We start from the raw sequence: 26,869 nt of genomic DNA on the forward strand, positions 1-26,869 counted from the left end.
TGATTTGCAAAGTGAGGAAAGACTGTTCCAGAGGGGCAGAGGCTTCCAAAAGAATAAAAAAAGACATTTTACAAACCTTTCCTGAGCTTTGCTTTGCCCCTAGGAGTCACTGTCCAGTGGCTGCTCACTCCCTCCATGGGCTGGGAGGCTTTGCTGGCACATTTAACTCTGCAAATCCTTGGAAGTTTGGGGGACAAGGGTGTATTGCAGGGCTACAGAGGTGGAAGGGTTTGGTGGCCCTCACAAAGAGCCCCAAATTTCTCATCCAATCTCCAGCCTGGCCCCCTCCTGTGCCCTGCTGGGGCTGAGGCAGCCAGGGGTTATGCAGACTCAGCAGAAAGGTTGATTTTCATTTTTTTCCTTTTCTCCTTTTTCCTTTTCCATTTCTTGTTTCCTTCCCCTTTTCCTCTTCCTTTTCCTTTCCTGCTTCCGTTTCTTCTTTCCTTTTCCTGTTTCCTTTTCCTCTTGCATTTTCCTCTTCCTTTCCCTGTTTCCTCTTTTCTCTTTACTTTTTCTTTCCCCTTTTCCTCTTCCCTTTTCCTGTTTCCTTTTCCTCTTGCATTTTCCTTTTCCTTTCCCTTTTCCTGTTTCCTTTCCCCTTTTCTCTTTCCTTTTTCTTTCCCCTTTTCCTCTTCCCTTTTCCTGTTTCCTTTTTTCCTTCGTGCCTCCTTCTCTCTCTGCACTTCTCCAAAATCACCAAACTCTGCTGATCTGAGCCCACAGTAAAAACTTCCACACTCCACTGACCCATTTGGTGGGATATAAAGTCTGGGCACCAAGGAAAACACAAGGAGCTGTCAAGGTCCCCATGAGCCTCCCTACCACATCTGACAGGATGAACAGACAGACAGACAGACCCCAAACCAGCCCTGAACACAAGAGCAGCACCCCAGAATTCCACCAGCCATACACACGGGTTCACCAGGGTGCTTGAAACCAGTCAAGCAGTTTATTTTTGTTTCTTAAAAAAAAAGAAAACAAAAGGGAAAAAAAATCAACCCCAAACCCAGCAAATAAAAATAAAAAAATCCATCCCTTAAAGGTGAAGGTATAGACAGGGCATGGACACAGCTACATCTACCTTCTGCTGCCCCCCACCCACCCACAGTAATGGAGATTTATACACATTACATAATATAGAGACACATGGACAGACAAATGGGCTTTGGGAGACTGGCAGGGGCTGGGCACTGCAGGGCTGGTGCCCATCCAGGGCTTTGGGAGCCTGGCAGGAGCTGGGCACTGCAGGGCTGGTGCCCACCCAGGATGTGCCCAGCCTGGCCTGTCCCCAAATCCCAGCCCCTGGGCCACAAGCCTTGGCACAGCCCCTGCTCTGGGAGGCTGGGCTGTGCCTGGAGGGGGGCTGCCCCTGAATTTGGGGTGCTTTTGGCCACCCTCCTCCTCCTCACGAGGTAGGCAGGGAGGCCCAGGCAGGAGAGGCAGCCTGGCTTGGGGCACAGGTGGCTGCAGGAGCACAAACCAGAGGGGGGACAAAGCCCTGCCAGCCCAGTGGCTCCTGGCACCTTCCCCACAGCCCCTGGGCAGGCAGGAGGGTGGAAAAGGGGTAAGGCTGCAGGTGTGGGCACCTCCTGAGGGGGATCCCACCAGGCACTCCCTCCCGGAAGCTCTTTGGGAAGAAGGGAGAGCTCCTGCCCCATGCTCAGTGAGCCAATACAGTACTTGTGTCAGGAAAATGGAGCACGACCAGTTCTGAGGCTCAGGCTGGGAGGGGAGAGGGAACAGCCCTCCTCCAGAGATGAGACCACACAAATAGCACAGCCCTCTCTGAGGAGAGCCAGGACACAGAGGTCTCTGAGACAGAGCTGAGATGAAAAGGCCATTCAGCAAAGGCAGAGCAAGGACACGGTGCCTGGGAAAAGGACACACAGCCCTTCCACGCCGTGTCAAGAGCAGGGATACAGGTCCAGCCCTTCCCACATACTGTGGGAGCTGCATTTGGCTGTGGAGCAGCTCTGCTTTAACTCATCCTGTCCCCACTCCTTTCCAAAGCAGAAGGGATTGAGTGGAGCCAGGCAGAGCCAAGGCAGAGCTGTCCCAACCCACCTAGGAGCACATCAACACCTCCCGGTGTGCCAGCAAGGAGCTTTGTTATTGCACTGCCTTGCAAATGCAGTGCTTTGCTGCTTCTGCCAGCTCAGGTGAGTCAGCCCATCAGGGGCTGATGTGCCACAGGAGGAAACCACAGGTGGGAGGGAGAGGAATCAGCCACACACCGGGGTGAGTGAATTCCCATCACCAAAAATGAATTCTGGGGCTTCTGGATATGAGGATGGTCAGATTTCTCTATCAGATCAACCTGCCCCACTGCCCTCCCAGAATGACCACTGTTTTTTTCTGTATGCAGACAGAGGGATTTTCACATTCCCAGGGTGGAAAATATGGACAGAAAAGGAAGTGAGCATCTGGGGGAGTGGAGAATGCTCCTTCAATTCAGCCAGCCTCAAATTAGAGGGAAAACTGTCATTATTTTCAGCAGCAAAACAATGTGGCTGCATTGCTCACACTTGCAATTAGACCAGAGAGGGCAACAGGGCTTGGTCAACACCAAACCTGACCCTGCCTTGGCAGGGATGCTGGACTGGATGATCTCCAGAGGTCCTTTCCAGCCCCAACAATTCTGTGACTCTGTGAAACCCACAGACATCCAGGTTTAAAGCTCTTCTGGAGAGAAATGTGGCCCTGAAGCTGCAAATAGCCAAGGACAGAAAGGAAGAAAGCAGCACTGGGGAACAACAGCTCATCCTCCTGCTGGGATAAGCAGCACTGAAGGCAAGGCAGGAATGTCAGCATGGAGAAAGCCCAGGCTCTGCTTGCCCAGCAGCCCCTCCAAGCCAACCTGGCCCACAGGGTGAAATGCAAGAACCTGGAGGGGTGACAAACAAGGCAGGCAGCCCCTGAGCACCAGACACACCTCAGAACTGGTGGTGATGAGGAGCTGAGCTCCCACATTGTGGATTGCACTTGATAAATCAGCACCGAGGGAAGGACCCAGCTCCCGCCAGCCCGGGGAGCTCAGTGGGTCCTGGAAGGGGTGGTCCCCTCCTAGTCCAACAGGCAGGGCAGTCTGTGTGGGGAGGAGAGCAAAGCATTCCCTTTTCCAGGGGTTTTGGGGTCGTTCTGGTCCTCTGTGCCTTGCATAGAATTCCTCAGCTCCGGAAGCAAAACCCCTCTGATGTTTGGTTGCAGTACTGCAGGGGAGAAGCCTGAGAGCTGTCCTGGAGCAGCACAGCAGGACCTGGTAAATGAGAGGGTATTTTTCCCTATTTTTTCCATCAGGAGGATGTTGAAGTTAACACTTGTCATTGTAGAGCAGGGAAGACCAAGGGATGATCCCCGTGCACGGAGAGCATGGCACAGCCCTTAACCAGAGACAGAGCTACAGGAACCTGTTCTCACCAATCACTTCCTCCTTTTTGCCACATTCCTTGTGGCTCTGCTAAACCCCTGGACTAAGCAACATGACCTGCAATTCTTGGTCTTCAGGGAAAGGCAAATCCTTCTGTGATTTCCCGCATTGGTACCATTCCACCTGGCTGCTGCTGGATTTCTCTCCAGTTCACCACAGAGGTCGCAAAATGTCACGCAAGGTCCATCTCCCCAGCACAGAGAACCACGGGAGCCAAGTCCTTTGGGGAATGTGAGGAGGAGGATGGGTAGAGGGAGCACAGGGGTGAGGATGGGAGGCTGAGCTGCTTCCTCCAGCTGGGAGGTGTGGGATCTCCAATTATTATCTTGTCTTTTAAAGCCAGCCTTACAGAAAACTATAAATTAATCTGCTCATTAAATACTCAGGTGAGAGACCAGGGAGCCTCCAGCCATGGAGCAGCTACGGCTTCTTCCTCAGGTAGTTGGAAGGGATCCAGCCCTCCCAGCATGGCCCCCCAGCCAGGACCCTGCAGAACCACCAGCCACTGCTGTTCTTCTCACGAACTTCAAACAAAGTCCCTTCTCTGAAGCTGTTGGTCTCCTCGTCACCTTCAAAATCCGCCACTGCCACGTACAGAGCTTCCCTGGAGACATCGGGCCCGGAGATGGCGGCTGAGGGCCTCTCCCTGGCCTCCCCTCTCTCCACGGGTTTGGAGATGACCTTTGGGTTTATTCTGGCTTTGGCTTCGTCCTGCATGCAGGCAGTGAGGAAGGGCTTGGCTTTGGGAGGGACCAGCATGGGCCTGCCTGGCACTGCTGAGGGCCTGGCCTCGGGGGCTTCCCGTGAGGGGGCCCTGGGCTCGGCAGGCACCAAGGCAGGAGCCCCCATCTTCTTGGGAGGGGGAGGCCTGCGAGGGGGCACCACGGGGCGCTGAGGGGCGTCCCTGGCACAGGGGGGGCTAGCTGGGCCCAGGGGAGGTTTGGGCAGTGCCTCTTTGGGGGCAATGTCCAGCTTGGGAAGGGCTTTGCTCTCCGTGCCCGGCCGCTCTGGAAAGCGCCCGCAAGGCTCTGAGGAGAGCATGGCATTGCTGAAGGAGCTTTCCCCAGCAGCAGGGTCCTGCTCTGAGGGCTTCTCTGGGCACTTGGCAGGTCTCAGCTTGCTCCGCAGGCTGCAAATGTCCAGTCTGTCATCGGCTGGGGGTGGCTCAGGCCGGGGGGACGTGGCGGGTTTGGGCCTGATCTGAGGTCTTGACTTCAAGAAGGGGTTCTGGGTGATGGGCTCAGGTTTGTCCTCCACGGGCTCAGCTTTTGGCTTGGTTGGCTTGGCAATGGGCCGGAGGTTTGGCTTCTTCACCTCCTTGGCCGACACCTTGTGTCCACACTCCAGCCCCATTTCGTTCTTCAGCTGGAAGAGTTTGGCCTTCTCCGCTTTGAGCTCCGGCTTCTTGCTGTCCTTCGGGGCTACCGACTGCTTGGGTGGGATCATGGGCAAAATCATGCCTGGGGGCTTGGGGGGAGGCCTCTGCCTCTCTAGTAACTCTCCTTCTGATTTGATGATGGACTCCTTCCTGGGTGGGAGGCTGGGCTTCTCCTCCGTGTCACGGTCCGAGATCTCCTCGTAGCCCCCAGCAAAGGACAGGTCCCCGCTGTCAGGAGCCTCCTTCCCCTTCCAGTCCTTGCCCCACCTGCCAGTGCAGTCCATGCCGTTGGGAGGAGCCTCTGGCAGGGGTCGGCAGGGCCCTGTCACCTCCTCGCCGGCGCTGCTGCCATCGGTGTCACCGAGCCGCAGCTGCGCCATCTCGTTGGGAAGGGGAGCCAGGAAATTGGGCCTGGAGGCGTTGCTGGTTTTCTTGTACTTGTCAATGAAGGTGGCAGGGGCCCAGCCCTCCTTCTCCTCGATCTGGATGTACCACCAGCCACTCAGGTTCTTCTCAATAACCTGCCAGGGGGAAAGGAGACCTCAGAAATACCGCTCTGCACTCAGGGGTCTCAGAATGATGGCAGGGTGACACATGGCCTTGTGCTGCTCCAGCCAAAAGCCATGGAATCCCAGCAGTGGCATCCTAAGGGGAGGGACTGGCTGCCAGGGAAGGAAGAGGGCTGAGGAAGAGCTGCTGAGCTGTCTCTGTCCCTCCCGGAGCAGGATGCTGGGTGCTGGCCACAGCGTGGCACTGTTGGAGCAATGAAGCAGCAGCAGCAGCGATCCCGCGTGGATCCCACCCTGCCCAGCCTGTCTGCAGCTCCAGGAGTGGGGCTGGGGCCTGGCAGGGGCTGAGTGGGGCAGCCCTGAAGGAAAAATCCTCTTAGAGAGGTGTAAGTCACATCCGCACACAGAGAAAGCAAAATCCCATCTGCAGGAGGGCTTCTGCCAGCAAAGAGGGTGTTCCAGGAATTTGGAAGGGCTTTTAACTTTACACCTGGCCTAACTAAGAGGAAAAACTCCCATCTCCAATGCCATTTGTGGTGTGGGTTTATTTTCCATTTGCTCAAACAGAGAACTCACACTTGGGGGACAGGAGGCCACCAAGAACGGTGTGGGGCCAGAGTCTCCTGAGCTCCTACAGGTTTTTATCCCACTCTCAGAGTCTGGAATGTTAACAGAGACAAAACCATGCCTGCTTTGCACCCAGAGCACCTTGGGGACCAGATCTCCCTGGCCTGGAAGGGGAGCCCTGCCCAAAAGGTGCCAGGGCAATGGGAGCCAGGAGCACTGCCCTGAACTGACAGTGACAGTGTGTGAAGGGAAGGTGACAGCCTCACCTCTACTTTCATTCCTGCCTGGAAGCTGATGCCATCAGGGATGGTGGTCTGGAAGTCAGCAATGGTGTAATATTCCTCTTCCACTTGAGGGGGGACAGGAGGCTTGGGCAGGTTCAGACCACGGGGCTGGGGCAGGAAAACAGAAAAGCCATCAGTGTGTTTGTAGAGCAGGTGTAACACCACATCCAGGCACTGGGACATGATCCCAAGTAGCCACCAGAGCTCCTTGCAGGGCTCCCCTCCCTCCCTCTGTGCCACTGCTGCCCTCCCACACCAGCTGGCACTTACTATGGTGAGGTCTCGGCGAGGAGGTGGCCTCTGCCTCATCTTTGGGGACTCTGTGGAGGAAGAATTCCAGATGCTGCTGAGTTTCTGGCTTTTGAGCATGTGGTCATGACAGACAAGGGAGAGACAGAACAGAAAGGCAAGGACTAAACCTGTCCCAGGGAAAGGAACCTGAAGGAGGAACCCGCCAGCCCAGAGCCCACCAGCCCAGAACCCAAAGTTCAGAACCCAAAGTTCAGAACCAGTCAGCCCAGAATCCTGAGTGGCACAGGTTACCCAGGTCTCAAGGGTATCCCAGCTTTCAGGTTCTCCTGGGAAATGCAGCTGAGGTGGCCACGTGAAATTACTTTTGCATTGCAGGACTGACCCAGAATCATGGAATTGGCTGGGTTTGAAAAGACTTCAAAGCCCATCCCATTCCACCTCCTGTCATGGCAGGGACACCTTTCATTATCCCAGGTGTCTCTAAGCCCTGTCCAGGCCTTGGGCACTTTCAGGGGCAGCCACAGCTGCTCTGGGCACCCTGTGCCAGACCCTCACCACCCTCACAGGGAACAATTTCTTCCCAATATCCCATCTAAACCTGCTCTCCGTCAGTGTGAGGCCATTCTCCCTTGTCCTGTAAAACATCCTCTCAATCTTCCTGGCAGGCTCCCTTTAGGTGCCCCAGCTTCTGAGAGGAGAACATCTCACCCTGCAGCCTGGGAGGGAGGAGCTGTTTGGAGCCCACCTGAGGCTCTGTATGGAGCCCACTCAAGGCCATGTTTGGAGCCCACCTGAGGCTGTGTTTGGAGCCCACCTAAAGCTGTGTTTCAATGCCACCCAAGGCTGTGTTTGGAGCCCACCTAAAGCTGTGTTTCAATCCCAACCAAGGCTGTGTTTGGAGCCCACTCAAGGCCATGTTTCAAGCCCACCCAAGGCCGTGTTTGGAGACCATTCAAGGCCGTGTTTGGAGACCACTCAAGGCCATGTTTGGAGACTACTCAAGGCCGTGTTTGGAGCTCATCTGAGGCTGTCTTTGAAGCCCACCTGAGGCTGTGTTTGGAGCCCACTCAAGGCCATGTTTGAGCCCACCTGAGGCCATGTTGGAGCCCACTCAAGGCCGTGTTTGAGCCCACCAAAGGCCATGTTTGGAGCCCACCTGAGGCTGTGTTTGAGCCCACCTGAGGCCATGTTTTGAGCCCACCTGAGGCTGTGTTTAAGCCCACCTGAGGCCATGTTTGAGCCCACCTGAGGCCATGTTTGAGCCCACCTGAGGCCATGTTTTGAGCCCACCTGAGGCTGTGTTTGAGCCCACCCAAGGCCATGTTTGAGCCCTCTCAAGGCCACGTTTGGCCCCACCTGCCCTGCCCAGCACTCACTGCGGCGGATGTCGGTGCTGGGCAGGGCCCGGCTCTCCAGCCTGCTGTCCCTCTGGCCCCCCAGCCCGTCCTTGTCCCTGCTGGCCAGCAGCTGCTGCCTGGAGATGCCATCCAGCTCCAGGGCACTGGAGTGAGCCGAGGAGCCCAGCTTGGGTGGGAAGCCGTCTCCATTGCCCTTCCTGAGGTAGGAGGCAGGGGCCCAGCCCTCCTGGCCCTGGTACCTGTGGGGACAAGGACAGCAGGGTCACTGCACAGAGCCCCTGGGACACGCCAAGGATGTGAGCCCAGAGCTCAGCACACACCTTGGCAGCTCTGGGCAACAGGAGCTTGCCAGGCTCTCCATGGCACCAGCAGAGCTCCCTCATGGCCAATGCTCCCACACAAGCTGGCCCTAGCCAGGGCCAAGCAATGGGAATGCTGTGAAGCCCAGTTTTCACCTCAGCAATGGCACCAGTTCAGGAGTGAAGAGCTCTGGCAGGGAAGGCAGAGGGAAAAACAAGAGCACTGCTGCTGGGATTGATGTACCTGCTCTTTACAGAGCACAAGCCCTGTCCCTGCTGGCAGCCTGGATCCTTTCCCTGCTCTAAATCTGTTCAGGAGAGAAACCAGCCCTGTGACCTGACTGAAAAACCACATGCACAGTGCCCCTGCCATGCCAGACCCTCCCTGCTGGCTGGGCTGCAGCCACCTCCTTCAGATGGCACCAACTACCGAGCCTGTAATTGCCTTTGGAGCTCCTGTGGCAGCTCTCCTGTGCCTCACACAGCAGTGGATGTGTTTCTGAGGCTGTGCTGCTGCCAGGAGCACAGGTTCAGTGTGAGGTTATGAAAATTGCAGCGTGTGCCCCCACCCTGAGCAAGCCCGGCCGTTTGCTCCACCACAGAGAAGAGAAAATGAGCTTCCAGCAGAAAACAAGCCTCAGCCGGGGATGGGCTGGAGCCTTTGGCACACAGCAGAGCTGGCCCAGACCTGGCCATTCCCTGCAGGAGCCTCCAGCAGAGCCAGGGGATGCAGCCAGGCCTGGGACATTCCTGGGTTTCCCCACCAGCAGGATGTGACACCCACTAAAGCTCTGCTGGAGGACACAGCCACCTCCCTGCCACAGACATCTTCCATGAAAAATCCTTTCCTTAGGATTTTTCTTCCTGAGAAGCTGAGAGGCCTCAGGAACAAAATGCAAACATTGATTATCTGCTGCTGTGGAATGCAACAGGTGCATCTGTGATTGGCCCATCTTGGTTGTTTCTAATTAATGGCCAATCACAGTCAGCTGGCTCGGACAGAGAACCGAGCCATAAACCTTTGTTATCATTCTTTGCTATTCTATTCTTAGCCAGCCTTCTGATGAAATCCTTTCTTCTATTCTTTTAGTATAGTTTTAATGTAATATATATCATAAAATAATAAATCAGCCTTCTGAAACATGGAGTCAGATCCTCCTCCTCACCCAAGAACCCCTGTGAACAATGTCACACCTCCCAGCACAGGAAACCTGGGCAGTTCAAAGATTTTCAGCCAAAGCTGTGCTTGAACATCAAATCTGAGAGGATGGAGAGAAATGAGCTCTGGAACTCTGCCCTCCCCAGCTCACAGACTTGCCTTGGGGCTGGCACCCCACAGCCCCAGCTGCAGTGCCTGGGACAGTACCTGATTTTCCACCAGCCCTCCAGGTTCTTCTGGGTCACCACCACCACGGCCCCTTTGTCCAGGTTCATCTCATCCTGGTCTCTTGCAGTGTAGGGGTAAATCACCGTGTACTTCTCCTCTGGGGGAAAGAAAGAGCAGCTTCACTGAGGAGCTGTTTGATGGAAACCTGGCCCCAGCTGGACAATGGCTATGAAGTGCTTTATAAAATGATAATTCTTGTAATTGAGGTGCAAACACACAGAGATACATGACCATTCAAAGGGAAATGACAGTGAAATGTATTTGGAAACGTAAACTTTGGTGAGATGCTTTGGCCCAAGAAGTTCTCTAAAACAGTTTCTCCTCTCCCTTAGGACTACAGACTTTTCACAGCTCATCACAGAAGCTCTTCCATGCATCCATTTCAGCTCAAATTTCATTCTCAGAGTCTTTAAAGAGGAACCATCCTCTGTAAGGGGAGAGAAATCCCACAGGCATGAGGGGGCCACCCCATGCACACAGAGGTGCCCTCAAACTGCTCCAGAGCAGCAGATCTGCAGGAACATCACCATTTAGTCCCCAGGACATTGGTCAAAGCCACGTGGGGAGCCTGGAGAAGAACCTGATGTCCTGACCACCAGAACAAGGGATGTTAAGCAGGAATGTGAATGTTCTTCTCTTCAGGAGGAAGGAGAAACATCCTAAAAGCCATGCAGCCATGTCAGACAAATGGGTCCATCCATCCTCCCCTCCCTCAGCTTCCTCTCTGGAAGAAACACAGGGAAATAACTGCCTGTGCTTAAGCAGTGCCTTCACAACAGGGTGAAGGCAATTTGGGGAAAATTCTGCCTCCAAAATCCACCCCTCTGACATCCCTACATCCCCACCATGCAGCTTTCCTGGATTTGTCTTCTGGAAGGCTCTGATTTCCCATCCCCTCCATGCAGAGGGGACCAAGCAGAGAATGTCCTGTCACATCCAGCAGGACCTTCCCCTCCTGACCCCACCCTGAGCCACCAACCCAGATTACTGCAGGAGCTGAGGCAGCAGCTGCAGGAATTCTGCACATGTGTGCTGGGGAAAGCAGGAACTGCAGTTTCTGAGCCCAAAACACGAGAAGGGAGAGCTGAGAGAGGAGAGGGACATGCACAAGGGAAGGGAAGGCTGAGGAGCAGGGGTGGGCTGACACATGCGCAGCAAACCAACATGCACACAAGGCTCCAAGCACAACACAGGGGCACCAAGAAAGTCTCTGTGCTCCACCTTGAGCCCATCCAGGGGTGTACAAGTCCCCGAGGGTGCGGCGGCGGCCGAGGTGCCTGGGCAGGGACCAGTACCTCCATGGCACTGGGACAGCACGGGGAGAGCAGGAGAAGGACGAGAGAGGACGTGAGGAGGTGGCACTTCATGTCCAGGAGGAGACAGGGCTGACTCTGGAGCCCTCCCCAGGCTGAGCCCCCCAGACCAGGGGCTAAGCCAGCTCTGCTCTGGGCACATGGAGGCACTGGCCAGGATCTGTTATCCACTGGGATTTGCTCCAAGGGCAGGCCGGACCCTTGCCTTTCCCACACTGCGTTGTCCAAGGAGCTGGGCTTTGCTCCTCCTGCAGGGCAGGTGAAACAGCTCCCTGGGCTGCAGGGAGGCACTGGGGGGAGCATTCCTGGGAGCTGGCACCTCTGTGGAGGATCAGAGAGGCCACTGGATGCACCACCAGTGTCCAGCTGCCCCAGTCCTGCTGCAGGACCATTCCTGGGGTTTTGTCCCTTTTCCCAGGTTTGGTTCCTGGGTTTTGTCTCCCCCAGGCCCGTGCCCTGCCCCACTCAGGGAGGGTGATGCAGTGCCTCCAGCAGAGGAAGCTGGGGCAGATGCCTCCAGCAGCTTCCTACCTTCATCAGGCTGCATTGAGAACTCATCCTGGACTCCATCCTGGGCCTCCAGGCAGGTGGCTGGCACCCAGCCTTGCTCCTCCAGCGTGCTCACAAACCACCAGCCTGAGGAGGAAACAGCAGGAGGCTCAGCCAGGGGCTCACGCCAGCCAAAAACCCCCTCCCTCCCTCCAAACCACGTGCCTGGGGGGCTGGGACCCCTTTCTTGCATCTCCACAGGAAGCTGGGGTGACCCCAAAGCAACAGAGCCAAGCACAGGAGAACTGCAGCTGAGTGACATCTAAAAGTACAATTCCCTCCCCAGGAAAAGCAGGAGAGGCTCTGAGAGCTGAATGGCTCCAGCCACTGCATTTGCTGTTGGATTTTTCTGCCCCTTCATGGTTCATTTTCCCTCAGTGTAGGTCAGCAAGGCTGGGCTAATTAGCAGAGATGAATACCCTGTGTGTGAATCGATGGCTGAGCCCTGCTGCGCTCGCCTTCTCTGCATTTGTGGAAACAGCAGAACTGAAAAGCCACGAGCAAATGCAGGATTTAAAACATCAGCTCTCCCAGTGGAAGCCCAGCCAGCTCCAGAGAGGCCACAAGCAATTCTGGGCCCCCCTGTGTGTCCAATCAAAACCAGCGCTTGCTGCTCGTTATTAAAAGCACAATTTGTGTCTTTAGGGGGGGGAAAATAAAGATTGAGCGTTACCCTCAGAACCCCCCCAGTGAGTCATTTAGAAAGACAACTAGATTGTCAGGGAGGGAATCAGCTACCTGCATGGGAGGGAAAAGCAGGGCTGACCTTTGATAAATAAATGATTTTCCACAGCTTTTGAGCTGGCTGTGCTAATCGTTTCATTTGCTTCAGGGTTGCTTTTATTTCTCTCGTTCTCAAACAGAGATGCTGGTGCAACTGATCCTCTGGCAACCAGCTCTCCAGAGCTGCTAAAATCCATTTTCATTTAACTCCCCCCAACAAACAACTTCTGTAAGCTGCAGGGAATAAATTCTCCATGCCATGGCTCAGTCCCTTTGCAGAGGTTAAGAGCGGGTTTAAGTTTTGAAGCAAGCAAAGCGCTCGGCTGCTACCCACAGGAATTGTGAATGCACCAAGAGCCTTTCATGGCCACAACGAGAGTGTCCCCCTCTGTCACTCACTAAACCCAGCCTGCCAAGCCCAGGCATGGCTTTTGTCCTCAGCACACATCAGCCAAGTTTTCAGCACCAAGAAGCACCAAGACTGAGGAAGGGGAACGGCGCCAGGCGCTCGGCACGGGGGGAATCAGCCCTGCAGCCTCATCCACACTCACAGAGCAGAGCTGCTTCCTTCACATCCCACCTCAGCATGCCTGTGGGCTGTTCTGCTTCAGGAGAACACTGACAGCCCAGGAGTGCTCCTGTGCAGCCTGCACAGAGCCCAGGTCCCTGTACCTGATTCGTTCTTCTCAATGATATCCACCACCTGGCCCACGCTCAGGCTGATCTCCGAGCTCTCCTGCTTCTGGTAGTCGGCCACCACGACATACTGCTCCAGCACCAGGGGCTCAGCCGAGGCACAGTCAGCTCCTGCACAGGGAGGGGGACAAAACCGACCCGTGTGCCAGGTCAGCACTGTCCCCAGGGCACGGCCAGCGCCACCCAGCAGCTCCAGGACACCCCGGGGACCCCGGCGTGAGAGGGGTGAGCCAGAGCTTGGGGCAGAGCGAGGGGCACAGAGATCAAACCAGCAGCCAGGTGAGGTGGGGACAGCCAGGTGAGACCTGCTGCTGCCCACCAGAGCCATCCAAGCAACCTCCACCAGCACAGGAGCTCACAGCAGCCTGGATCTCCCTGGGGTTCTGGGGACCCTCCTGAGCACATCGGGTGCCCCAAAACACAGAGCCTGCAGCGGGTTCTGCTGGGCTGAGGAGCCCCGGATGGGAAGGGTTTGTAGGATGGAGGTGTTTGTAGGACAGGACACATCCCCTGTCCTCCCAGCCCTGCTGTGCCCAGTCCCTTGGCCTGCTCTGCTGCCTGCCCAGCTGTACATCCCGGTGTCCTGGCAAAAAATGGGGAAAACGCCCCGAGGAGGGGCAGAGGGGGCAGAACACAGCAGGAACAAAGCGCTGCTGCGGCAGCACGAGGAGAGCTGGGAGCTGCCGGGGAACGGAGCTGGAGCGGCGGCAGGGGGCACTGCGGGATAACCGGGACAGCATTTGTATGTGCCATTTGGAAAAAAGAGCTTTAGAAAGGGATTGTTAAGAGTGTCAGGGTCTGCTGTTGTACCTAGAGCCCCTGCTGGACCCAGAATTGTGTTTCCTAGCAGACACTTCTCTGTCTGATTTGAATTTTATACCAAAGGGGGAACAATTGTTCAAATGCTCTTTTGCTAAGGGGAAAAGATGAGCAGGTGCATTTCATTCAACCACTATTGGTGATTCTGTGTGTGAGGCCATGGGAGGCCCTGGTATGGGTGACTTGAGGTCATCTGGGGTTCCTTGAGGTCATCTGGGGTTCCTAGAGGTCATCTGGGATTACTAGAGGTCATTGGAGTCCCTGGGAGGTATTGTTTTAGTTCATCTGGGGTTACTGGAGGTCATTATTTTTAAATTGATCCAGGGGTTACTTGAGGTCACTGGAGTATTTTTTAATTGATCTTTTAAATTGATCTCTAATGCCCCAGAGATTTGGGCTTCCCAACAGGAAGAAAAGGATGGGAGACCTTGGCTATCAGGAGCCATCTACAAAGATTACTGGGCTAATATGAACTCTCATTTTCTACTTTATTCTCTGTATTTACCTGCCACACCTGGTGCAGAGACCAGGAAAAGTCAGGAGGGGGAGTTTCAAATGTTCCAGGGGGTTAAAAAGTAGAGTTTGTAATGACAAATTGAGAGATGAGAGGAGGGGTTGAGAGGAAAGATGTGTGCTAAGGTGCCATCCCCATCCTGAAGGACGAGATCTAGCAGGTCCTCAGGACTCCAGGATGTCCTGCTGCCTCCTGGAGAAGTTCTCTTGTTCACAGGGTCACAACCTCTCCCAGCTGCTCCTGACAATGCCAGACCACAACCAAGACTGAAATGTGTCTGCAGGGCAGTGTTATTTCAAGGAAAAGAAGGAAATTGTCTGTGTCCATAAACAGCACCCTGCAGAGCTCCAGGTGAGCTGGCCAGTGCAGAGGATCTGTACCTGCCCAGGAAAGCTTCCTCCACACCAAACCCAAAGGTGGGGCAGCACACAGAGCTCAAAATAGCCCTCCAAAGTGAATGGGGGATGCTGGGACTATCTCTTCTAGCAGCTCAATTAAAGGTTTGTGCTTAAAGGGATCTGAGGATCCACCCAGCCCCTGAGAGAAGAATAACAACTGCAGGAAAGGATAAGTACTCCCCTTTCTGCCTCCCTCCTGTAATTCTGCCTCCCACCCGTGCCTCTGAGGCTATTTGTAGTTTCAGCAGCCAATTCTGGATCCTCCAATGTGCCCATTAAACCAGAAGAGAAGTGGTAAACCGAGCTTGGAGGAAGAGGTAGGCGTTAATTTCGGGAGCATTTCACCTGCCCTAATCATCCTGAACCACAAAAACACAGCCTGGAGGGAGCAAAGCATCCTGAGCACAGCCACACCTGGGCTCCCCAAAATAGACCGGTGTAAAGCTGCCCAGGGGGGTGGGAGAAGCACCAAAGCTCTGAGCTGGGGAGGGGAGGAGGAATTCATCCCCCAGAGAGGGTGTGCAGGCAGCTCAGGCAGGAGCTGGGCATCCTCAGCTGGGATGTGACACAAATGTGGCCTAGAGAAGGGGAATCCATCGAGGCAAGGGACCACTGAGGCCTTGGGCTGGGCTGCCAGAAGTGATGCTCGCCCTGGATGCAGGAGGGGCACTCAGCACATCCCAGAGCTGACCCAGGAATGCTCACAGCACTGACCTCACCCTCGGCCTGCCCAAAAATCCTTGGGTTTTGTTTGGTTTTGTTTGGCCAGAAGCTTGGCCTTTCACACAAGGGTTGAGATGTACAAACCCAGCAGGAAATCTCACAGATATGGGAGTGCTTGTGATCTTTCCTTTTTCCTTTCCTTTTTCCTTTCCTTTCCTTTTTCCTTTCCTTTTTCCTTTCCTTTCCTTTCCTTTCCTCCAACAGTGAGGAATTCCTGACAGAGTTTGGCCACTGATGCTCCCAGAGGGAACAAAGAGCTCAGCACTGAATTAAGGGCACAGGTATTTGGGTTTGAAACCTGTTGTACATTCCAGCCTTGGCTTAATCTCCAAGGCATCTCTCAAAAATGTCATTTTTGGATGAAGTCCCTTCCTCCTCTGCCTGTGTGGATCAGATCCGGAGCTCTGAGGCAGCCCCTCTTCTCCCAGAGATCAGAACTGCAAGGGGGATGGACCTTCCTCCTGCTCTCACTGAAATGGGCCCTGAAGGCTCTGCTGAATTCTTTGCAAACCCTCTCATCTCCCCAGGGATCCTTCCAGAATGTGGAAAACAATCACATGGAAATCCCATCCAGCAGTGGGGCTTCACACAGCTCCCCTGAGGCTCCTTCAGTGCCTCTCCTCAGCCCAAGCACTGCAGGGACATTCCCCAGCACAGCAAAAGGGACGTGGGCACACAAGAAAGCAGCTAAAAGCAAACTGGCAAAGGGGCATTTGAGGTCTCTGCCAGCCTCCTTGGGCAGCTCCACCCAAATAGAAACTCTGGAGGCAGTTCCAGGCTCGCCTGCACCAAGCCATGGCTCTCCATCTGTGCTTTCTGTGAGAGGCAGAGAGAACAGAGACGCTCCAACAGGCAGGGCACTGATGGCGTGGCTGCTTTTAGACAAACCTAAAGCAGGGGCCAAGGCAGAGCCCCAAAGTCTGGGATAATCTGGGATAATCCACCCCCTGCAAGCTGTGCAGAGCCCACGCCTCAGGCTCAGCCAGGTGGGATTGCAAGTGCTGTACAAAAAGCTGAGCAAAGAAAGCAGATTTTATTTCCAGTGCTCACACACACCAGGCCCTCCTCAAAACTCCAAGTGTCATCTGAGTCCCGTGGTCACCACAGGAGCAGCACTTTAACCCACTCTGCATCCCAGTGTTTGCTCAAATCCCATTTCCAAACCCAGCTTGCACTGCCAGTGCCTCAGAGCTCCTTCCAGCACTACTCAAGAGCAGTTCAGCCCCTCTCAGGCAATTGGGAAACTGCTTTTTGGACAATCCTCGTGATTGTTGTTTGTTAGCAGCTGTTGGATGACCCCTCCTCAGGGACATCCTGGACTGAAGGAGTATTTTTTGCGCCTTGCTGCACATTTGTTACCTCAAAGCAGGCCTGGCCTGAGGACCCAATGAACCACCAGGCATTTCCTCAAGGTTTAGGAGTTGGGGTCACAGCAGCTGAACCCAATTCTGTTTCTGCTGCCAGGAAATGCAAGGCAGTGAGATGAATCTCTGAACATGTCTGGCACGAGGCATCAACCCTGTGTAAGGTTACTGAGAGCAAACACCTTTCCCTGGTGGCTGCTGCCAGGGCAGAACAGCACATCCTGCCCTGCCAGAGCTTGGATGTTATCCAAACTCTTCCTTCTCACTGGAGAACTCCTGCTTCTCTATCAGGCAGCGTCCTTAAATTGAATTTTGCCCTCACTGAACTGAGTTAAGCAGCAGAAATTTTCTTCCTCATCTCAACCATAGTGAGGCCTCCCCTTCTCTTGTCCCCAGCACTTCGGAACAGAGCCAGGCTGTGCTGGCAAATGGCTCGTGAGGGTTTAAAATGCCCATCCCAATGTCCTGCTTGGACAGGGAGCAGTCAGAGACTGAGCAGAAAATGCTGTCAAAGGTTTGAACAGGTTAAATCCCTGTGAGCCCCACAGGAGAGCAGTCAGGTCATGAGAACAGATCAAAACCAGGAGCCACCAACCACACCACAGCTTCCCACCTGCATCCTACTGTCACGGGTGTATTTTATGAAAAATCCTTTTGTTAGGATTTTTCTCCTGAGAAGCTGAGAGGCCTCAGAAATGAAATGTAAACATTGATTATCTGCTGCTGTGGAATGCAACAGGTGCATCTGTGATTGGTCTAATGTGGTTGTTTCTAATTAATGGCCAATCACAGTCCAGCTGTCTTGGACTCTCTGGTCAGTCACAAGATTTTATTATCATTCCTTGCTATTCCCTGCTAGCAAATCTGATGAAATCCTTTCTTCTGTTCTTTTAGTGTACTTTAATATATAATTTTCTTTTAATATAATATATATCATAAAATAATAAATCAGCCTTCTGAAACATGGAGTCAAGATTCTCCTCTCTTCCCTCATCCCGGGACCTCTGCGAACACCACCACATCCTACCACCAGCCTCAGTGAAAACATCAGCCCCTGGAGGGGGGGTGAGCTGCAGCTCCACTGGAAAGGGAATGGAGTCTTTGAGTCCTCCTGTGCCTCTCCTGCCTCGTGCAGGAGGAACCCACTCACCCACAAGGGGGTTTGCTCACACAGGGGATGGCAGTGCCAGCTCTCTGCCCAAAATCCTTCCCAGCACTGATTTCAGCAGGATCTCCATGCAGCCAAAGCTCAGACCTTCCTTCCCAAAGAACCTCACATCATTTTTATACCTTCTGCAACTCCAGAGCTGAAAGACCCCTCCTTAACCCACAGACCAAAGGCCCTTCCGCTCCTGTCTCCTCTCTTTTTGGGAAGCTCAATAACCCTAAACCCCAACCAGGGGGTTTTTCAGAGATGTCCCCCTCTCCTGAGGAGCAAGGGCAGAGCATCCCAAACCCCACCACCTTCCCAGGGCTCCCAGTTGGTGCCATGATGAAGGAGAACATCCAGCTGCACCAGGAGACCTCCAGCCCCACACTGCCCCCCAGGCAGCACAGACATTCCCCTGAACTCGTGAAATATTTCATCCCCAGCCCTGCAGACCCTCAGCAGGAGCTGGGACACGTCCCCTGCCCATGGAGCTGCACCAAGAGCCAAGCCCAGCCCCTGTGCCACCACCCCGTGTCCACCAGCCACCACAGAAAGGCACAGGGGATGTGACAGCTGCTGGCAAGGGTGACAAGCCTCCTGCCCCCCCAGCTGAGCAGTGTCCCCGAGAAAGGCAGAGCAGAGCAGGGCAGGAGCAGCTGTTAGTACCTCTGTGCAGGAAAGAGGCCGTTCTCTGGATAATCCCTGATGAGGAACAAAAGGAGGGGAGACAAGGCATGAGGCAGGGAGGGGATGAACTGGGGGTCCAGCAGAGCTCACAGCACCTCCAGGGCAGTGCTGGGGGCTGTGGGCATCTGACCCACCCTGGAGAGCCCCACAGAGCCTCAGGGATATGGGATGAGGGCCGTGGGGCTGGGAGCCCCACAGCAGGAGAGCTGGCCTGTGGGTGGGAGCAGGAGTTGGTGTAAGCAGCAGAGAGGAAAGGAGTCCTTACCAGACCTCTTCTTCCCAATGGGCTCCCTGAAAAAGAGAAGAAGAGTGTCAGCAGAGTGAGGGGACAGTTGGGGTGCTGGCTGAGTGACAAACCCACCCAGGAGTGCACACAGGGCTGGCTCTGGTGGGGCCACTGACCCTCCTCACCCAGCCACTGTCTCCATGGGCATCACCCACCTGCAAACAGCCCCTGCCCCCTGCTTTCATTTCATAATTTAATGTTTTGTCCTTCCCAGGCTGAGCTTGGCTGCTGGCCTGGCCTTGGTACCGAGGCACTTGGTACCACCTTGGGCACTCATCCATGGAAGTGTCAGTAAAGTAAAAAAAAAAAAAAAAAAAAAAAAAAAAAAAAAAAAAAAAAAAAAGAATATAAAATAAAATAATTAAATAAAATAAAAAATATAAAATAATAAAATAAAAATAAAATAAATAAAAATAAAATAAAATAAAATAAAATAAAATAAAATAAAATAAAATAAAATATAAAATAAAATGCAGCCAAGATGGAGTGGAAACAAGCAGGACATTGCTACAGAAACTGGAGCCTGTGGAGCTCAGAGACCACAGACTGTGCAGAGACCTGAGCACCACGTCCCAGGCGCAGAGACCCACAGGGGAATCTGGGACAGAGCATCCCAAAGATTTCTCATTGCAGAGCTAAATCAGAGTTAATTAATAATCCCCATTAAAATTCCCCCAGTTCAGAGGTGCCACAGGGAAGGGAGGCAAAGCAAGGCAGGCTGGAGACCAGCAGGTGGGGATGGGAATAACTGGAGTTCCTGCCCTGCCTTCTGCTAAAGCCATCACGGTAACTCATCCCCTGCCTCCCTCCCCTGGCTGCTCCCTCGGAGCGAGGGGGCAAGGAAGGAGCTGCAATTCCACTTTGCTGCTGGGACGTTCCTGGCAGGGACACAAAGAGCTGCAGGTCTGGGGAGCAGCAGCCTGGCCCAAGCACCTCAGAGGGGACAGGAGCTCAGACAAGACAGGAAACAGCAATAAACTCCTGGCAGCATCTCCTCCTCCTCCTCCTCAGATCCCCGTGGAGCAGAGAAGGGAAGAGCAGAGCTCATGTGCACAACTCCATGGAAACTCATGGCTCCAGCAGAAGGGGAGGAAAAACCTCTCTGCCTTGCAGTGCAAATTCCATTTAGCTCCAGCCCCCAGCAGCCACAGCACAGTTACAAAGCACCAATGCCCAGCTGGGACAGGGGGACACCAAGCAGCCCCACAGAGGTGGAAAAAGGCCAGGAATGCTTCTCCAGCTGCTTCCCAGAGCGCTGAAGGCAAAGGTTGCTGTGTGACTGGAGCCTCACTTAAAGCTCTGAGCCAACACCACAGGCTCAGTGGGCTCAGCTCAGTGTCCTTCAAGAACCTCACAATGCCCTGAAAGGAAACTCTGACACATGGAGAACTCTTTGCACATTCAATAATCTCCACATGCCACGTTTTTTTTAGGAAAAGAGAGTCAGGTTTCTCAAGCATCTTCTCTAGGCAGCATCCCTGAGAATCCAGGGGTGGGAAGGAGTGAGAGGGGGAGCACAGAGGTTGAGCAAAGTGAGCAGACTTTAAAAATAAATTAAAAGCAAGTACAAAGAGGCTGCTTTTCAACAACCTGTAAGACAACTGCTAAACTACTCACTGCAGGATGCTGGGGACACTGAAATTCTTCATGGACTTACAGGGTCGTAATTCAGGCAAGAAATGTTAACTAAAAGCCATTAATTCTAAAGCCAGGTCTAAAGAAGAGTTGTTACAAGCTGGCTTGAGTTTATAAAGTTTTTCCTGAGGCACATTTGGTGGCTGCTGGGCCAGGCAGGTCCCAGAGGTGCAGGGAGGCGGCCCTGAGGTTGTCACCCAGAAAAACCCACCTTGCAGTGGGACTCACAGCAGAAAAGTTTCCCCAAATTGGCTTTGGGGACCTCAGCACTGGCCCTGCTGGTGGAATAGGTGAAGGACTGGAAACCCAACAGGAGGAAAACAACTGCAGCTGCTGCAAACCCACACAGGAGCCACATCAAACAGGACGGATCTGAGGTCAGCATTCCAAGAAAACATCTCCCTCACATAAAAAAAAAAAACCTCTCTTGTAAAAAAAGTCGTGCTGTAACACAGTAATGCCACAAAATAGCTGTCAGGAGGGGCTTCATCTCCTGAGCATCCAAGCGTCAGCTTGGAGATGTTTGCAAGATTTATGGAGGCAAGGAGCAGGGGACAAGAGAGCCCTTGTTGGGGAGAAGTGATGTTTAGCAAATGCTCCAGCAGCCCTGAAAGGAGCTCCTGTCCCCACACTGCAGGGCTGGCCAAGCTGAGCCCTGGGGCTCAGGAAAGCCAGAGCCTGCCCAGGAGCTGGCACTCTGCAGGGCTCTGCAGAAATTGGTATTTCTGCCTGCTGTCAGCCAGGACAGGCAGCTCTCACAGAAAGGGGAGGAGGCTGCTCTGGAGCTGGGATCCAGCCTGAGCTCCTGGTGGGGATCAGCAGAAATGCAAAACAAACAACTCTGTGTACAAGCTGGGATCTGTCTGCAGAGCAGGACACGACCCCAAAGCCGCAAACCAGCAAGAATCCTTATCCAAACCGACATCCACCAGCTCATGGATCTCTGCTCTGCCAGCAAAAGCTCCTGGAGTGGCTTCCTGCAGCCCCTCCAATCTGAGCAGGGACAAAGTTCAAAGCAACAACTTTTATAAGTGTTTTATACACGATGGGCTGCTCAGCTCACCAGAAATCCCAGAGAAAAACGCTTTTAATTGAAGAGGTTTCTCATGGCCAGGGTGGGAACATCACAACAGCCCCTTCCCACCACACCCTACTTGTAACTGTGGGCGGTGAATAAATAACTGCTTGGTAATATTAACAACTAGTTAGTCATTAATATTAATAATTTATTAATAACTATTAGAGCCTTGCTTCTGTACAGAGTTAACCGCTTGTAATTGTGGGCAGTGAATAAATAACTGCTTGGTAATCCTAATAACTAGTTAGTTATTAATATTAATAATTTAGTAATGACTATTAGGGCCTTGCTTCTCTACAGAGTTAACCACTTGTAAATGTGGGCAGTGAACAAATAACTGCTTGGTAATACCAATAACTAGTTAGTCATTAATATTAATAATTTATTAATGATTATTAGGGCCTTGCTTCTTTACAGAGTTAACCACTTGTAACTGTGGGCAGTGAATAAATAACTGCTTGGTAAGAGTAAAATAACCAGTTAGTCATCAATATTAATAATATTAATAACTATTAGGGCCTTGCTTCTCTGCAGAGTTAACCTGGGCTCCCTGATGTCTCAGAGCTGAAACTGAGCTGGAGAGGGAGCAGCTGAATGCCCTGACTCAGCAGTGGCTCCGTGCCCACCCCTCAGACCTCCCCAGCCTTTTCCAGCACCTCTGCTGTGGTTAAAGGCAGCAAAGGGCTGGGGGGAGCTGAGGGGGGCACACAGCACCTCCCAGCTCAGCATCCTGTGCTGCTCAGACCTGCTGAGAGACGTGGGGAGCAGGAATTTGATGACTTCTGCTCTTTGAAGCTGCAGGGCTTCCATCCAGCACTGAGGAGAAAAATCCCACATCCCCCAGATTGCTGACTTTCCAGAGGTTTCTTTTTCCATAAGCATTTCTCCTCTCCTCCTTTCCTTCACTGCTCTTCACAAATTCCTCTGGATTCAGCCTCTTTCTGCCCCTCACTGGGCAGCCCCGTGAGTTGGAAGCACTGGGGTAATCCCAGTCAGGGATCCACATCACAAAAGCCACCAATTGTCACTGCCAGTAGAAGCCCTGCCACCTCCCCCTGCTCTCCTGTTTGATGTGGTCTCTCCAGGACACAGGAAAATGTGGGGAAAAGAGGGGATGGAGGAAGAGCTTCACCTCCCTCTTCCACCCACCAAATGCTGAGATTCCTGTCTCACTCCCCTCCTGTGACATGATGGCTGTGACATCCTGCCCAGCTGGGAGCAGTGGTGCAAGGAGGAGGAATAAAGTCAAAGTTTGAGCCTTTTCCTCTCCCTTGGAGAGCAGGGGGGCGTTGGAAGGGCTGAGCACTGCTCGTGACGTTCAGCACAGAGCTGCTGAAGGGAGCAGGAGAAGCAGGAGAGCCCTGGCTGAGCCCAGGGAGAGCCCCAGCTCTGGGGAAAACAACACCACAGGGGCCTGGAGGGAAAGGCTGGGGCTGTCCAAGCTCCTCTTTCCATTCCCAAACACTGCCAGAACCAAGGACTCAGTTCACCCTTTGCAGTTAAAGCAGAGCTCCATGAACTGCAGTTAAACCAGAATTCCATAAACTGCAGTTAAACCAGAATTCCATGAACTGCAGTTAACCAGAGCTCCACAAACTGCAGTTAAATCCGAATTCCAAGGACTGCAGTTAAATTAGAATTCCATGACTTACAGTTAAACCAGAGCTCCAAGAATTGCAGTTAAACCAGAGCTCCGAGAGCTGCAGTTAAATCAGAATTCCACAAACTGCAGTTAAACCAGAATTCCATAAACTGCAGTTAAACCAGGATTCCATGAACTGCAGTTAAACCAAAGCTCCACAAACTGCAATTAAATCAGAGCTCCACAAACTGCAGTTAAAGCGGAATTCCATGACTTGCAGTTAAACCAAAGTTCCACAAACCACAGTTAAATCAGAATTCCATGACTTACAGTTAAACCAGAGCTCCATGAACTGTGGTTAAACCAGAGCTCCAAGAGCTGCAGCTAAATCAGAATTTCACAAACTGCAGTTAAAACCAGAATTCCGAGGACTGCAGTTAAACCAGGATTCCATTACTTGCAGTTGAATCAGAATTCCACAAACTGCAGTTAAACCAGAACTCCATGAACTTCAGTTGAACCAGAATTCCAAGGGCTGCATTTCAGCAGAGCTCCAAGGGCTGCAGCCAGCTGTGGCCCTGGCAGGGTTTGACACCCTGGGGTGCAGTGAGTTGGGTGAAGCCTCACCTGCCCCCAGACAGGACAAGCACAGGGTGGATCCAACAGCACTCACAGGCACATCCCCTCCTCTGCCACCAGCTGCCACCCTCGTGGGCAGGGGTGAGCAGAGGTGCCAGCCAGGGATGCCCAGGGAAGGGACAGGGAGCAGGAGGGTTCCATGAGAGTGGCTGACTGGTCCTTTTCCCCTCCCTCATCCCCACCTTTCGCCCACTCAGCATAAAAATATTATCCTTTTATTTTTTTCCTTTTTTTTCCCCTTTCCCCCACTCTTTTCAGGGCCTGGCTCCCTTTCAGCCTCGCAGAGCAGAATGTTTCTGTGCTGGATGAGGGATGACATCCGGGCCAGCCCCAGACACGCCATCACGTCTGATCCAGCCCAGCCGTCTATCACAGCTCCCATCTCCTTAGTGCTGAGCTGGCAGCACTCCAGGCCTTGGGAATGGGCTCCCAGCCCCTCCAGAGGACACAGCCAAGGACTTGGATTCATTAGCATTTTGAATTGCAGCTAATAAATACTCCTCTGGCATTTGGAATGGGATGGGGGACACAAGGGGGATGTCCTTGAGATGCTGCAGGGCTTGGCTGCTGGAGGCAAAGGGACAAGGGGCACCCACGGGGTCCCTCTGTGGGCTGCAAGCTTGGATCTCCTCCTGGAGAGGGGGAGAAAAGGAAGGAGTGCATTCTCTATGGAGAGGGACAGGCAGGGAAGCAGCACATTCCCAATGGAGAGGGGCAGGCAACACGACCACCACTGGATTCAGCATCAACTGCTCACCCTGCAGTGGTCAAAACTGTGTCACAAACTCACAGAATTCTGCACCCAGGCCCCTGTGGACTGTCCCACCACAAAAACGTGTTTAGGATTGGGCTCCAAGGACAGAGGGCTGGGAGCTCTCTGCAGCACAGCAGCTCCCAGGGCTGCCCCAAAGGTGTCCCCAGACACCTGAATGCTCTGGCCATAGTGCCCACCCTGCCTCATTTCTGGCTGAGCCTAAAAAATGAAATAAAGGTGAGGAGAGAGGGTACAAGGCTGAAGCTGCCCTTCCATCCCCTGTGGCTGAAGGTCCCACACTGCAGGTGGGTCCAAGACCTGACTCCTACTGCAGAGCAGCTCCTCCTCCTCATGCAGGGCTCAAACATCCCTGCAGAGACATCCCAAAACAGCCTCACCCTCTGATGTCCTTGCAAGCTCATCTTGTCCTGGTGTCCCTTGCTTGCCCCTGAGAGATGATCTTCCCTGAGAGATGACCTTTTCTTAGAGATGACATTCCCAAAGGAATGACCTTCCCTGAGGGATGATGACCCCTGGAGCAGCAGGTTAAGTGGTGAGCAATAGCTGGGCAGGACAGATGAGAGCATCAGAGACAGCAAGCAATTAGTTAATGGGCTCTGGGGCTCTCAGACCAATCTCATCAGTGACCACGAGCTGCAGGAGAAATGATGACAGGCCAAGGCAATAGAAACAGGAGCCAAAGGAGGAAAGCAAGGATGGGGGAAGGGGGAATTAAGAGAGGGAATAAAATAATCAAAAACCCAGGGAGAAGATGTAGAACCCACAAGCAGAGCACTGAGCTGGAGACCTGACAGGCTCAGCTGCTGCTCAGGGGGGAAAAACAAAATCCCTTTATCTACCTCCACACCCTGCCAATAGAGAGTGGTGTCAAATCAATTTATTGCCTCTCCCCTGACAGTCAGTCAGGCTCCTGCAGTGCTCAGAGCCCCGTCACAGGCAGCAGGGAAGGGAGAGCAGCACACGGAGGAGGCTGCTCAGATTCCTGCTGCTCGTGATCAGCAGGAGACGGATGGGTGGCTCCTGGCCAGAGCAGCTCACAGTCACAAGACTCAGAACCACACTGAGTTGTGTAAGGTTCCCTGCAAACCTCCCTGGGTTTGCATGGAGAGGCTCTGGAGTGTTCTTATGGATGGGGCTCACGGATTTGGGGAGGGAAATGCCCTTCCAACGAGGCAGAGTTGGTGCAAGTGTGTGAAGTGAGGCTCTTCAGGCTGATCGTGCTCCTGAGTGCTATTTGCAAGGAGAAAGAGGCTCAGGAAGAGACCAACACTTCATGGGGTACAGAGAAGTGTTTCCACTTCCCCACTGGAGAAAAGTGTCCACACTGAGCTGCAGAGCGGGACCAAAGTGTCCAAATCCCAGACCTGTGACTCACAAGGGAATTGCTCACGAACACCAGAGTGCTGGGAATCATCAAGCCCAAGGCAGTTCACGTCTCACCACCATCCCAGTTTGTGTCTCATCACATCCCAGTTTGTGTCTCTCCACCATCCCAGTTTGTGTCTCACCATCCCAGTCTCTCCCCACCCTCCCAGTTTGTCTCCGCACCATCCCAGTCTCTCCCCACCATCCCAGGTCATGTCTCACCATCCCAGTCTGTCTCTCACCATCCCAGTGTGTCTCCCTCCCTCCCAGTTTGTCCCCCCCAGCAGAGGCACACCCACCCACTCACTCTTTGGGGGGGCTCAGGTCGTCGGGCCGTGTCTCGAAGAACTGCAGCACCTCCTCACACTGGGAGATGTAGGGGGGCAGCTGGATCAGAGCCTGGGGAGCAAACACACACAAACACACACACACACACACACTGCTGATAGCAGCATCCACACTGTGCCAGGAGCCCAGGGAGGACCCCTGGGACACCAGTGGCACCCAAGGGGTTCCCAGCACCAGACCCAGAGAGCCCCTCTCCCACCCAGCACCCCACCCTGCTGCAGTTAGACTAAAGGAGAATAAGCACAGACTGCCCAGGCCCTGCTTAGCCAGCTCCACCTTTGGGGCAGATGTTGTGCCAGAGGCTGGGAGCCCCAGGGTGCCCATGCAGCCTCCCAGTTCCATTTCCCATCCCTGGGAAAGGCTGGGCACTTTACACGTGGGAGGCTCCCAGTGCCACCTCAGCACAGCCTAAAAATGCTCCTTTGGGTAATGGGAACTTGGGAAGGGGCAGGGAGAGAAGGAAGAGGCAAGAGCACAGACACCAGGGCTGGAGGCTGCTGTGCTGCAGGAGATGTAAAATTCCCTCTGCTTCTTTCCCTTCAAGGCATCTATTGCAAAAAAGCTTCAACAGTGGGACTGCAGGGTGAGAGTGCCTGGCTGGGAGGGCAGTGGGAAAAGGGAGTATTTCAGATCAGGGAGCAGAGCTGCAGCCTGAGCTGGAGCAGATTTATAACCAGATTTCTGCACAATTCCCCCTCCCCTCTGTTTGCAGTCCCGTGACAGCAGCGTGGGCACAGCAAACCTCCCCTCATTTCTGTCCTGCA

The 26,869-nt window shown here is 53.6% G+C and overlaps 1 protein-coding gene across 2 annotated transcripts in view; it reads right to left on the reverse strand.

Annotated features, from left to right (window-relative positions):
* Positions 1-917: 917 nt before the first annotated feature.
* The window catches only part of SH3PXD2B (SH3 and PX domains 2B), a 61,620-nt gene continuing 35,668 nt past the window's right edge, over positions 918-26,869 (reverse strand). The window contains exons 5-14 of one of the 2 annotated variants that reach the window (XM_059483981.1): positions 26,065-26,156; positions 18,663-18,688; positions 12,719-12,853; positions 11,306-11,410; positions 10,683-10,766; positions 9,441-9,558; positions 7,794-8,014; positions 6,436-6,485; positions 6,148-6,273; positions 918-5,326 (exon numbers count right to left, since the gene is read on the reverse strand). In XM_059483981.1, coding sequence (XP_059339964.1) covers positions 3,848-5,326; positions 6,148-6,273; positions 6,436-6,485; positions 7,794-8,014; positions 9,441-9,558; positions 10,683-10,766; positions 11,306-11,410; positions 12,719-12,853; positions 18,663-18,688; positions 26,065-26,156 — 2,436 coding nt within the window. In that variant the 3' untranslated portion in view covers positions 918-3,847. The remainder of the gene's footprint in view (positions 5,327-6,147; positions 6,274-6,435; positions 6,486-7,793; positions 8,015-9,440; positions 9,559-10,682; positions 10,767-11,305; positions 11,411-12,718; positions 12,854-18,662; positions 18,689-26,064; positions 26,157-26,869) is intronic. The other variant, XM_059483982.1, reaches the window with a different exon arrangement.

Source organism: Ammospiza nelsoni, chromosome 16, assembly GCF_027579445.1.
Source record: "Ammospiza nelsoni isolate bAmmNel1 chromosome 16, bAmmNel1.pri, whole genome shotgun sequence".
Classification (NCBI taxonomy): Eukaryota; Metazoa; Chordata; class Aves; order Passeriformes; family Passerellidae; genus Ammospiza; species Ammospiza nelsoni.